The sequence below is a fragment of the Nuphar pumila genome, chromosome 8, assembly GCF_984573655.1.
Source record: "Nuphar pumila chromosome 8, dmNupPumi1.hap1.1, whole genome shotgun sequence".
NCBI classification, from domain to species: domain Eukaryota; kingdom Viridiplantae; phylum Streptophyta; class Magnoliopsida; order Nymphaeales; family Nymphaeaceae; genus Nuphar; species Nuphar pumila.
In genome coordinates, this window is record NC_143256.1 from 115,535,995 (window position 1) to 115,550,130 (window position 14,136).

At 36.3% G+C, this 14,136-nt stretch overlaps 1 protein-coding gene across 1 annotated transcript in view; it reads right to left on the reverse strand.

Moving 5' to 3' along the window:
• The window catches only part of LOC149830323 (uncharacterized), a 69,142-nt gene that overhangs the window by 35,777 nt on the left and 19,229 nt on the right, over positions 1–14,136 (reverse strand). The window contains exons 5-9 of the mRNA XM_090016440.1: positions 5,667–5,690; positions 4,378–4,460; positions 4,192–4,256; positions 3,681–3,730; positions 2,904–3,005 (exon numbers count right to left, since the gene is read on the reverse strand). Of these exons, the coding sequence (XP_089872566.1) occupies positions 2,904–3,005; positions 3,681–3,730; positions 4,192–4,256; positions 4,378–4,460; positions 5,667–5,690 (324 nt within the window). The remainder of the gene's footprint in view (positions 1–2,903; positions 3,006–3,680; positions 3,731–4,191; positions 4,257–4,377; positions 4,461–5,666; positions 5,691–14,136) is intronic.

A 14,136-nucleotide genomic window follows, 5' to 3' on the forward strand; every position in this document is an offset into this window, starting at 1 on the left:
AGGTTGGACTAGCTATTGGGAATGGATGAGAGTCATACTTGGATCTTGACAGTTTTGGCAGGGGACGGAGTGACTCTCTCTTTTGTTTCAGTTCTTCTTGCTTTTTCAGTTGTTGTTTTATTCTCAGTCGAATAAAACATTGTCTCTGAAATTTACTCTTATTCATAAATAAAGAAATTGTTTTGGTTCTTATGGATGATGGTTGTAAGTTCGTTTGTGGTGTTTTGTTATCCAGTTGGAATTGAAACTGTGAGGATTCCGGGTCTTTGGGAAGTTTTCCACACTGTTTAAAAAAAATATATTCTGCATTTTCAAAGGGTATGAGTTAGGGTCGTTACAGATATTGGCGGCGATCTTGAACTCCATGATATTCATAAACAATGAGAGAATTTGTGCACTTGTTGCCTCCCAATCCTCCATCATGTCTTGATATTCTTTCAAAGTTTTTTCCCTTTCTTCATCGGTGAGAGGTTTCACTTGATCTTCTTCTTTTCGTGTAAGCTTCAACCGGGGTTCGGTAGTGGTTCCACTAACGTATCCCCATAATTTCTTCCCTATGATGTGGTTTTCCATAGTAGTTGCCCATATCAAATAGTTAGATTCATTAAGTTTGAAGGAGATGATGAAAGATTCCCTTTCGGTCATGATCACGAACTATGTAGGAGGAATGGCTTGAATATAACAAGAGAGCTCTCGCAAGTCAACGAGCAATACAATCTTCAAGCTTCAAGAGCACGTGGCTATGATACCATGAAATGAAACAACAAAGAATAGAAACACACTAGTACAATAGGCAATATGCCAAGAATAAAAGCCACTATGGGAAACAAAAAGGCCACTATGGGCAATACAAAAGCCACTATGGGCAATACAAAGCACTAAGGCTCAAAAGAGGAGAACAATAGCATAAAAATTAAATATTATATTTATCAAATGCTCACAAGTAGTGTGCATTTACAATGGGGATTCATCCCCTTTTATAATCATTCACAAGGCTGGAGCTAGCCATTGGGAGTGCCCAACAGCTAGTCTATAAGGTACACAAAAATACCGTTAAAATGTTGTACTAGCCGTTGGGCACTCCCCATAAGGTACACAAAAAATAAAAGAGATAAATAAAAAACAGAAAAATAATATAATATATATACTAGTTAAATAGTATGATACATACTAACTAGTATATATATATATATAATAGTATATATAACATATACATTTTAACACTTTCATCTACAGCATCAATTGATTATTTTCACTACAGCAGTCTGTTAGCATCATCAGAATCGCCTGATGGTAAATTACATCATCTTGAAAGCTTAACATTTTTCAATTGTTTTCCAGCTTGTTGTATTAACTGGCATTATTTCGACTAGAAACAGGCACTTAATCCTCATATGCCATAAGCATACAAAACCATAAACGTGAAGAGGTCCACTGAAGCTAAGTTTCGGGAAAATGAATCAATCAGAAGCAGAATATACCTTGCAATTTTTTAACTTTGAATAATTTGGGATACTGAGCTGCTCCATAAACTCCTATTTCCTTGTCATTTATGCATTCTCCTGCTGAAAATTGTGCCTTCACAAGTCAACTTATCTTATTAAACAGGCATCCACAGCATTCTCCACATATACTACTAATCTAATCACAGAGCCTCCCTTGTAGCACATATTACTAATTAATTATGCTGTGTATCATTACAGCATTATACTGATACTGCCATATGTGTAAAACATTGCTCTTACAATCTTCCCCTTTCTTCTAGCATCTTCTTCTTTGCATGTTTCTCCTCCCCCTCATCCTATTCTTCCTCTTAAAGAAGCTGGGCTCAATCTTCTTCAAATTCAACCAGTTTGAGCTTAAAGACTAGTTTAGGCTTGATTTGATCTTGAGCCTGGTCAAATCTTGTTGAGCTGAGCTCGAGCAACCCAGGCTTGGGTTGGGCTTGGCTCTATGTCACAAGGAGAGGGCTAAAAGAGCATGAGACATGATTTTCATGTAGTTTTCATTAAAGATGATATACAAGGGGACATGACACAGGGACATGTTGAAGTATCCCTGTGACATAGACTTGGCTGTATAAAGCCCTACAAAAAATGCCCACTTTCAAGGGAGAGCAATCAGTCAGAAACTACATAAATCTTGATTAAAGAAAAACAAGAATGAAAAACTAAAAAGAAAAAAGAATGAAAAGATAACAGGAACATAGTAGTGCCTTCTATGTGTGGGTGTGTGGGTGTGTGTATTCAAATTTATGCTTCAAAGGTCTGAAGTAACAAAAGGCTGACATAAGCATTTCAGCTCTCAAAATAATACAATATGACGAATTACCGAAAAGGGAGAAGAGATAGTAAGCGACCTGAAGCAACTCTACAAAACATTTCATAACAATAGAAAAACAAAGACTCACAAGGCAACACATAATGGCAAACCAAAGATACTAGATCATATGATAAGCTCATGGCAATGAGAAAATGGGCTTATGTATCACTTATACAAACTAAAATGAGCATCCACTATCAGAATCAAAAAGGCCTTAAAAGGACTTCAAGTTTTAACACATGAACAATTCATAAGAAGTCAAGATTAAAGCATGCAATTTGATAACAAGATGCTTTTTGAAATATGATATGTTAATGCAAATCACTGAAATATTTGGTCAAACTTTCTTGGCTTTTACAAGAACACCATTATAGAAAAGAATGCAGTCTTACAGCTAATAGGGGGATAACAGCTGCCTAGTGAAGCATGCACTAAAAAAATGCCATACATGGTTGAAAAAGGTCGGGACAAACATTTCTGTCAATTTCAGAGTGATAGACACAAATTGTTTTCATCCAACCATAGCCTGTCTTATAGAATAAAGTAGGAAACTGAAAACAATAATTTGCAATCAGAGGTACCTGCAAAAACTGGCACCAATGGTCAACCAGGGGCCACTGTTTTTCAGCAAATAGTAATTGCCACATGCCAATAGCTGTATCAAGCGCCAATGATTTCTGACCCTACATCCAAACATCATCACTTGATCAAGAAAAGCCATAACAAGGTAGCACGTACTGGAAGGTGTGCCTGCATCACCTCCGTTTTAGGGAGAGCTAATGCTTCTTGGTTGGTTTGAGAGAGAGAGGGAGAGAGAGTATCTAACCTTTCCAAACTGTGTTTGGCATGACCTATTCAGTATTCTACTGGCACTGATGATAGACAATGAGTTGTAAATTTCATTTTTGAAGAGAACAAAAAATTAAGACTATTATATTATGATAACCATAGCCAAGAACCAGCCCAAACCATTGCATTTGACTGAATAGGCCCATGTCAAATTGATCTTCTGGTTTGTAGCCGAACCCTTGCACCGTTTTCAACAGAGGTGCTTGTTTAAAATTCCACCAAGGGCTAGAACCCCCGCTTGTCATCCCAAAAAGAGAAACTTATTGTGGTTCAGTCTCTCTTTTGAGAAGGGCTCTCTCTCTCTCTCTCTCTCTCTCTCTCTCTCTCTCTCTCTCTCTCTCTCTCTCTCTCTCTCTCTCTCTCTCTCTCACACACACACACACATATACATGCATACATACATATATGTATATACACCTATACATCCAGAGAAAGAGAGAGAGAGAGAGCTTCAACAAAATTTTCACTATAATGAAAAAAAAGCGAGTTACCCATAAACTCTTAATTACCTTCTCCTTTGCCCAGCCAAACGCAAAGTTATAAATTTCACGGAATTTCTCTGCATAGATCACATAAGAAAAGTAAAAAATATATAGTGATATAAATAAGTGCCAGGTATTTCACTGACTGATAAACCCTAAAATGAGAGACCATAGAATCCAGTGCAGATCTCTAAGACAACAGAGGGTAGTGCACATTTGAAGCTTCAAAATAATTATACTAGCTTATAAATCTTTAATCTCAGTTAACTTTTGGTGCAACTATATGTTTGTATAGAACAAGTAAGCAGCAGTTTGGACACGTCAAACTAACACATTCTATTAAATCATCTATTGGGAAAAGTTTCAACTTGCCAAGCCCATGAATAAATCTACACAAGGTCATAAGATGCACAGAATTTTAAAAAGAAAAGAAAAAAGGAAAATCTGGTAAAGTTTAGATTTTCAGTTCATACAAGAGAGCATGGGTCAAAGTTTTGCAATTGAAAAATGCAAGATTTGAACTATGTGCTGCACATACGTTCATCTTTGAGTTCGCCACGCATAAATGGTATCCTTTCCCTGAACTTTTCAATAGAATCTACCCTGTCATACAAATGTTTTTTTGTCATTCATGTGTCCCAAAAATACTAGCTACTATAGAAACATACAATTATGAAAGAACAGAACATACAAATTAAGTTGACAAAGTTGGTCAAGTTCTTACCCAAGTGCTTGCAATCCACCAAAGAACTCTTGTCTAGAAAATTCGCACATTGTTGCAGCTTTCATATGCCAACTCACAACCAACTGTAGACAGAAAAAAAAATTAGAACCAGGTTTAGCACAACCAGCAGGCAGGGGAACTTTGGTTGTCAAAATTTATTCGGTAAAAGATGCAGCCTAGCATTCCTTTTTTTTATGTTTGCAAACCATGATTACTGATTCAATTAATGACACATTTTGACTGCGGCATGCTGCCATTATCAATGGTGTGCAACGCATCATGCTTGTACATACAGAATGTCTTAATAAAAAATTTAAACATGCAATGCTTCTTTTAGGTGCAGTATAAGGCTACAAGCTAGCCAAGATTATCCCCATGTGGCACAGTTGGAACAACCAAATAGTAGTGCAGTCAATGCCTCTTATAAAATTGAAAGGAAGCAAGCATGTGCAGTTTCATCCACTAAAAAATGGAAGAGGTGCAGCTTACTCGAACTTAGATATCTTTGGTGCTACCTACTTAAGCGAGCAGCCCCTACCCTACGAAAGATAAAAAAAAGGGAACCTTTCCATCGTGACGCTGTGGTTACCAGAGAATGGTGAACGCTTCCAAAGGCGACCCTCTAGAGTTTAAAAAGGGAACCTTTTTAAAAGTGATTCCATGGATGAAGGATCTGTCACTCCTTCCAGTCGTGATGCTGACATCGTTGACTTTGAAAACGTCTAATAGGCAGGCAGCATTTCTTCCAAGGGAACCGAAGAAGTATGATGGTTGACTATTCTAAGGCTGTACAACAGAATGTGGTAGGCTTTTATTATGCAGTAGTACTTAATGGAGTAGCTTAGTTCTTAAAAGCCCAACTTGGTTAATCATGCCATATGTGTGTGTGTGTGTGTGTGAGAGAGAGAGAGAGAGCAAAATTTCATATTAAAGGAATAAGACCACGGTCCATTAGGCAATGGAGCAAAATTTTATATACTAAAGAAATAACACCACATTCTGTTAGATAATGGCCTTTAGACCGGATATTTTTTGTGGGTGATTAGCCTCTTTTATATTGGATGTCTTACTTAGATAGACAAACTTGTGTATGCCCCTCTCATACACAGAAAAAGTTTAAGATGAAAGCTAGCTTTATCACCGCATTCATGGCATCTTATTTCGCAATGAAATTCATGTCAAATTCAAAATTTTCCATCTATTTTTCTGCAAAAATATTGCCAAGAATTTTCAAATATATCCCAAGAAATTTATTTTCAACAACCTAAGTAATTGCATCATCCACGTACCATGACAATATCTCCAGGATCCACCTGAAACGAACCATGAACAACAGTTAGTTCTTTAGAAGCAATAAGGATAAAATCAATCAGAAAAGGCAAGGAGGAATTCAAGAAAGAAAACACAAAGCAGCCACCAGTGAAAAAATGAAGAAAAGAATTTTCCATAGAACATGGACAAGTGTATCTTAATCAAAAAATACGAATGAATTAGGATAATGTGTTATGCCACATTTATCTACCAACTGGGTTATCCAGACTCCAACAACAAAAAAACAAAGGAAGGATTTGTTGACATGTATCATAATTGATCACTTTCTATAATTTGGAGTTTGCATTCCTTAGTTTGTAAAAATGCATTATAAAAGATTGAGAATGTTAACAAGGTAATTTTGGTTGGTAGAAAATGTAGAGAGAGTAGACCCACCAATCGAGAGCAAATGTCCACCAAAGTATCCAAATTGACAAACACAAAGAGCCACTAAGGGAACACACCAAGAGAGCTCAATATATAAAAATAATATTTTATTAACTTCACAAAATGCATGCAAGCCACATTGTTTTAAGAGGGGGATATCCCCTATATACACATCAATGAGGAGGGCTTCTAGCCATTGGACTAGATGATCTAGCTGTTAGAAGCTTTAATGGCTAGTCAAACATTGAGTTGACTCAAAAATAAAAATAATAAAAAATAATAATTACAAAAAATAAAAATAAAATATATGTATATATACATACATAAGTATGTATACATATAGATATACATATAAGATATATATATACACGTTATATACTTACAATATGTACATTTTAACACTCCCCCTCAAATTTACGATAAAATGACCGAAAGTTTGCTAAGACGAAAGTAAAACCTATGAGCTAAGAGCGGTTTAATGAAGTCAACTGATACTCTGATTTGACATAGGGCACATCAATGCTACCTTGAAAATACTCCTCTTGTACATAGTGGAAATTCATCTCAATGTGCTTTGTTCTCTCGTGAAACGTATGGTTGTTGGCGATGTAAATAGCACTCTTATTGTAATATCTTGCAGAATTGTGCCTAAATTTTTATTTAATAAATATAATTTTATTAAATAAATATATTTCCGTTGTTTAGATTAATATAAAATATATATAAATATATGATATAGGGGTTGACGTCAAATGGATCTGGAGTCTGGACATGATCCAGGATCCATTGACCGAGACCTATATATAGGGGTTAACGTCAATATGGATCTGGACATGGTCCAAGATCCATTGACTAAGACCTATATATATGTATATACATATATAGGGGCTGAAACCTATATGGATCTGGACATGGGTCATGGGTCCACCAGCCAAGAGCCATAGTCCATCCATAATAGGATAATTTAGTCTTTAAAATAAATAATAATTTAAAACTTTATAATAAAGAAAGTATATATCGATACATAAATATACATATTTAAAGAAGATAGAAAAGGAAAGAGTTTTATTTTCATAGAACTCTATCCCAATTAAGAGGGGTGTCCCCTCCTGGAGGAGTCCCTCTTGCTTTATAAAAAGGAACTGAGCCTCTCTCTCAATCACGTCTAGGAGAGAAAAAGAGAGAGAGAGGGCTGAGCTGAAAGAAAAAGAGAGGAAGCGGAAATCGGGCGAGAAAGAGAGAGAGAGAGATCGGCGTGTGGAAGGGCGATTGTAGCTGCTTAATTTCAACGACTCCTTCCTCTTCTCCTTCTTTTCTTCCCGAAACAGCAAGATATGGATTCTCCATTAATATGATCGAGTAAGGGGTTTGGCCTAGAATGAATCAAGCATGGGTTTGAGAAAAAAACAAATCTGTGTTTCTACACAGAGATTTTGGATTTGTCAGACCTTGATTTTTCTCTGCTGATCGAGATATTGATTCCCTGTTTTGGTTTTGATGGGCCTAAGAAAGTGAAACCTGAGTATTTTTGGACTGGTTTCACGATGGGTTTATTGATATTAAATATGTTTCTACATGTTTTGTTGGGACTGCATAGGTAGGTCATTGGTTTTTCAGAAAATCAAGGGATATATATCTATATTTGCTATTTCTGTTCTTGAACAAGGTTGGCAGCATGGATATACATACCTATATCTGCGATTTTTGTTCTTGAACAGGGATTGCAGCAGGGATATATATATATATATATATATATATATATATATATATATATATATATATATATATATATGTCTGTGATTTTCTGCATTTTTTAACATATATATATGTCTGTGATTTTCTGCAGTCTTGAACATATATATATATATATATATATATATATATATATATATATATATGTGTGTGTGTGTGTGTGTGTGAGTGTCTGCGGTCTTGAACAAATTTGATTTTCTCTATGTTTAGAATGATGGATGGATTGTGTATATTAAATTTTTAATATGCCCGGGGTCCTAAGATATTTTTCATAATGTTTTAAAATTATTTATTTATAAAAAAAAATTATTCTACATTTTTCGAGGGTCAGTTTGGGGTTGTTACAATAACCAATTAAAGTTATTGTAGACGAAGAAGATAAGAAAAGCCTCTAGAAATAGAAGTTTTAATATATCTAATAATTCGTAAGATTGTTCCCATATGAACAGATGTAGGAGCATGTTGAAATTAACTAGTTGTGTGAACAGCGTGTATTATGTCTAGTCTAGTGATTGATAAGAGAGTGCTTTGATCAATTGTCGATAAGCTGTTAGATCTTCAAGGGGCTCTCCATCATCGATTTTCATCTTGACATTAAGAACCTCGGGAGTATCTACTTTCTTATCATCCATAATTCCATATCTGAAAATAATATCAAAAGCAAACTTAGATGGAGAAAACAAGTACCCTCTAGAGGAATAGGCAACCTCATTCACTAGAAAGTATCTTAAAAAACCCAAATCAGTAAATTTAAAATTATTTTTAAGAAGCAATTTAATATTCTCAACTCCATGTTTGTCTTCCCTAATGATGATCATATCATCCTCATATAGGAGTAGAATGACAACACATCAGTTTCCTTAACAAACAAAATTGCGTCATTCAAGCAAAATTTAAAACCAATATCAAGTATAACCTTACTAAATTTATCATACCATGCTTTTGGCACTTGATTCAAGCCATAAAGTGTCTTAATCAAGCGAAGTGCCTTCTCTTCAGGAATGTTCATACCAAGTGGTGCCTCTATGTACACTTCTTCAATTAGATCCCCATTAAGAAAAGTGTTCTTAAAATCTATTTGGTATATGCGCCAGTTCCTAATAGAAGAAATTGCTATAAAGGGTCCTAACAATAGTCATTCGAACAATAGTGGCAAAGGTTTCTTCATAATTTATCTCATATTATAGATAATATCCTTTGGCTAATAATCTAGTTTTTTGTCTCTTGATGGTCATATCACTCTTGGTTTTTACTTTATACACTCACATATATCCTATAAGTTTCTTTCATTGTGGAAGGTCATGAAATGTTCGAGTTTTGGCTTTTTCTAAGGCCTCTAATTCTACTTTTATGGTGTCTACCCATTCGGAATGTTCTTTAGCTTGGGCATACGACGAGGGCTCTACAGTGGAGTGAATTAACGCAATACATGCCTTGTATTTGGATGAAAAAAAATCGTAAGATACAAATTGTTCTGGGAGCTTCAATACTCTAGATGATCTCCTAGATTGCACATCATCTTCACATGCAATCTTTTAAAAAAATTCAGGTGCACATGGAGGATTTTGAACCCTACATCTAGTGTATTGTATTGAAAGTCTATATAATATAGTGTATCATAATTTTATGTAAAGTAACTTGTTAGCCTAATGCGTAGATACCCTATAATGAAGGGGTATACTAGTATTTTTGCTTTCGTTTCTTTTTTATGTCTCTAGTAGGGTCGACCCCTTATTTTGTAAAGTGCTCTCATTCACGAATGCTATGGAATAGAACATTCTATTCTCTCCTTTGTGTTGCCTCCTCCTCTAACCCCAACCTCTCTCCCTCTTATTTATGCACATTTGAACATGGTATCAGAGCCTGTTTGAGGTCGTGAGAGGAGGGTTCATCCTGAAGTTGCGTGAAGGCCGGTTGATGTAATCTTTGAAGGGTCGAGTAGTACTGACGTTTGAGATCTGGCACATCTGAAGGTAGCACAAGGTAGATCATGATTTTGAATGATTTGTGTGTAAAAATCATCTTTGTGGGAGGCATGGTTGATTTAATATGGTTTTTCTTCTTATTTTTCAACAAGTGTGAACAGTAACCAGATTTGGGTTTTTTGCTCAATCTTTGTGAATAGGTGGGTATTTAAGGCCCATATTAGATGCTTCTAGGTTGTTTTTGACCTAGAAACATTATTGTAGTGGTGTGGTGCTCTTGTTTTTCATTTTAGGAGCATTTTGTTGAAGTTTTGGGTTTCTCTAACTTGCGGTAACCATTTTTCTGCAGTTTTGGTTCAGATTCATTGTGGTACAGTGTTGGGTCATTGTTATTTGGTGTGAAATCTGTGTGAAAGTGGTTTGTGAAGGGTCTTGGTGATATTGGTTGTGGTTATTGTGTTTTTGGAGAAGATTTGAACAAGATTTGGGGCATTTTAGCTTGCGGTAAGCTATTTTTGGGCTTTTTCAAGGTGTCGACTGCATCTAGATTGGTAAGGTTGTGCTGCATTTGTGTGGACTCAAAAATTTTAAGCATAAATCAGCATATTAAGGAGTTCATTTCTGCCGTGTTATCCATTTGACTCAAGTGCCCCTAGTTTTTTCTTTTGTTGGTAAACTCAATCCCTTTGACTTTCTTGGTAATATTTATTGTGAGTGGTATCATGGAGAAGGATGGGATTTAAATCATCCCAGTCAAGTTAAATGGGACCAACCATGTAAAACCTAAAGCCTTGGGAAGGCTGATTTTTTGGAAGCGGTGGTGGTTGGAAAACGGATGGGAGGCCATTTAGATGGTTCAAAGTAAAACCTAAAGCCTCTAATGAAGGCTTTGATAAGTCTATAGAGGAATGGGTCATCAACAATGTGAGAGTCAAAGCTTGGATTCTTGGGACTATGGAACCAAGAATTTTCATAAATATTTCAAATTTTCATGAGGCAAAAAAAGCTTGGACATATCTCAGACAAGTCTATAAACAAGAGAATTGGGCAAGACAATATCAATTAACTCAAGAGTTGAGAAGTATGTGACAGGGAAGCAAGTCAATTAAAGAATTTTACTCTAATATGCAGAGAATTTGGGATGCTTTTTGCACTGATGGAGGGGCAGAAGAAGTGTGAGAAGCGTATGAAATGTGTATCTTGCACTTCATATCAAACTTGTTTAGGGATCCTTGATCAGCACAGGGAGACTGGCAGAGTTATTGAGTTTCTCATGGCTCTTAGACCAGAATTTGATAGGACAAGGAGTGTCATCTTGCATCGTTCTCACTTACCATCTGTGACCTAAATCATTGCTCAGTTAATTGCAAAAGAGACAAATAAATTCTCTTGGATCATTCTCCTCTAGGGATAATGTCATAGTTGTCTCCAGATAGATGAGTGGCAGAATGGGTGGAAGAGGTGGTAGTAGGGCTGGATGATGAGGAGAGATGGGATTTGGTGGAAAAGGTGACCTTAACTTTGTTCAGTGTCACTATTGCAAGGGTTTTGGTCATATGAAGAATTATTGTCTCATTCTCAGAAAGAAGGGTGGTGCATATGCGGCTTCTACTACTGAGAGTGAGGTTGTAATGCTCAAGGAGGAGCAGTCAGGTGGTTCTTTATCAGTTGGTGGTGAAGTGTTGGGTAGTGAGCAGCTTAAGAGATTAGAGCAGGTTCAACAAAAAATTCATCATGAGATCCAGTAAGCAATTTCAACTTCTTGCTCAATCAGTCGTTGGCCCTTCTTCCTCTGTCACTCCCACCTTCTCCCCTGGTACTGCTTTCTCAAGTATATCAAGTTCTTTTTGTGGTTGGCTAATAGATTTTGGGGCTTCATATCATGACACCTCATGAGTCTGTCTTAGTCGGCTGTCGTCCCTACAGTGGCACCTTTCGCACTGCAGATGGTTCTTCTATGTCTGTCTCCAAAGTAAATTTTATTACTTGTGATTCTTATCCTGGTAGTAAATTCAATCTTTCTCAAGTTTATCATGTTTCATTTCTTTCTATGAATCTCATTTCTATGGGTCAAATTACCAAACTTAACCGTAATGTCATCTTCTCTTCTAGTGGTTGTGTTGTGCAAGATCAGTCGTCAAGGAAGAATATTGGGATTGGCCATAGAAAAGAAGATACATAGGATTAGATTGATATGAGGGACCAGAAAAGAGTTCAAACCGGATATGGAGCTTCAGTTTTGAATGTATCTGTTTTATGGAACCAGAGACTGAGGCATATTTTCTGCTCTAGGTTGCAAAGTTTAGTGTCCTCGGGAAGTTTTGGAAAATTCAAGCAAGTTGTATCAAATCACGTTAAAAATTGTGTGAGTTGTAGATTGGCCAAGAGTCATGCTTTGCCATTCAAGTCTAGTGATAGGGAATCAGAAAGTCCTTTTGATTTGGTACAGTCAGATGTATAGAGTCATTCTTTTGTTGTGTCAAAAAGATGATCGTCCTATTTTGTGACTTTCATAGATGAAGTGATTTTTTTTAAATCTTTAAAAAAAAATTGTGATGGTAGAGAATCAATTTGCAGCTAAGATCAAAACTCTATGTACTAACTTTGGTGGTGAATATATTAGTTACGTGTTTAAAAAAATTCTGCAAGAGAGAGGTGTGATTCATCAAAAGTCATGTCCTTACACTCGTGAGCAAAATGGTGTAATTGAGAGAAAAAACAGACATATCTTCGAAACAGCAAGAGTTCTTCTGTTTAGAGGAGAGGTACCCAAAGTGCTTTGGGTAAATGCAGTTCAACTAAGCATTTATCAGATAAATCGTATGTCGTCTGAAGTACTTAAAGGCATATCCCCTTTTCAGAAATTGTATGAAAAAGTTCCAAACTATGATATATTAAAGGTGTTTGGTTGTGTATATTTTGTTTTGTTAGCTGCTAGATACAGGGATAAGTTATCTCCTAAAGCTGTCAAATGTTGTTGTTGTTTTGTTTTGCTAAGGATCAAAAAGGATACAAGTGCTATAATCTAGTTGGAAAGAGAGTGTGGATATCTAGGCATGTGTTTTTTTAGGAGAATGTGCTATATTTTAATCAATATGGAGAAAAGTTGGAAAATGAGACTGACCTATCTTTTTTTGTTCTCTTTGAAGAACAAGAAGGTGGGAGAAAGAGGATAGAGAGTCAAGGGGAGCAAGTTCTAGCTAGAGAAGATAGGTTTGGTCAAACATATTCAAGAAGACGTGAAGGTGTGATTGCAATTTCATTTTTTGATCAAGTGGAAGAGCAAGGAAGTGAAGAGACCAATCTTGATCCAATTCTTATGACAATTGATCTTAGACATCAACAACAAAATCGAGACCTATGTCACATAGGTGCGGGTGCGAGTGTGGCGATGCGGCACTTTAAAAAAACTTGGGTGTGGGGGTGCGGGAGGGTATATATATATAGCAGTTAATAGTAACACTAATGAAATACAAAAGAATTATCATAATATCATCAAATCAATTCATCATGCATGCAATAAATCAAATTAACAATCTACAATTTGATTCTTCATCATAAAAACTAACACCACAATTAAATCAGGTAAAAGCCCCAACAAAGTACAACTGAAATAGAGAATAACATCACACACAAGCAGTCAACACTAAAAAATGGATGGTAAACCAACTAAAAAACATTGACTTAGCCCAAAGGATAGCATTAAAACATGAAGAAATACAATACCAATGTTGAATCAATAAGCACACTGCCCAAACTCAACATAAAGAGGGTTGTGCCCAATATAGCCTGAAACTAGGCTACCTCTTGCAAGAACCCTCTCAAAAATACATTAAATCTCACCCAAAGTGTCAAATCTGTTTACGCAAACAATTTTCTCACACTTCTATATCAAAAATGACCTGAATGATGCTATTCTCCCAACCAAAAACACTGAAAATTGATCAGATTCAACAGATTTCTTGAATCTGATCAAGGACGTTTCTACATTCTAGCAATCCTTGGAAAATTCACCAAAAACCCAATACTTCTCCGAATCACCTGAAACTTGGTTAAAAAATCTTCTAAAAACACAAGCTAATGAATCCCCCACTCAAAACTGACATGACTGTACCACTGGACTCCTCTTGTGATGATGTCAACACAGTGCTAGGGTTTGACACTGAATGGAGTCCTCTTCGTGCAGATATCATCTCCTCTCTATTCAGTTGATTCCCGTAAAAACTTCATAACCTCCGGGAGAGAGGTACACAAAGAGAGAAGTGGGGCGGGGGTTTAGCCGAGAAGAGCGAGAGAGATGAGGGGAGAGAGATTGAAGGAGAGATTGGGAGAGAGAATGAAGGAGACATACCTCGCCGTGCCGGAGTCGCCACGCCGCCGGGTT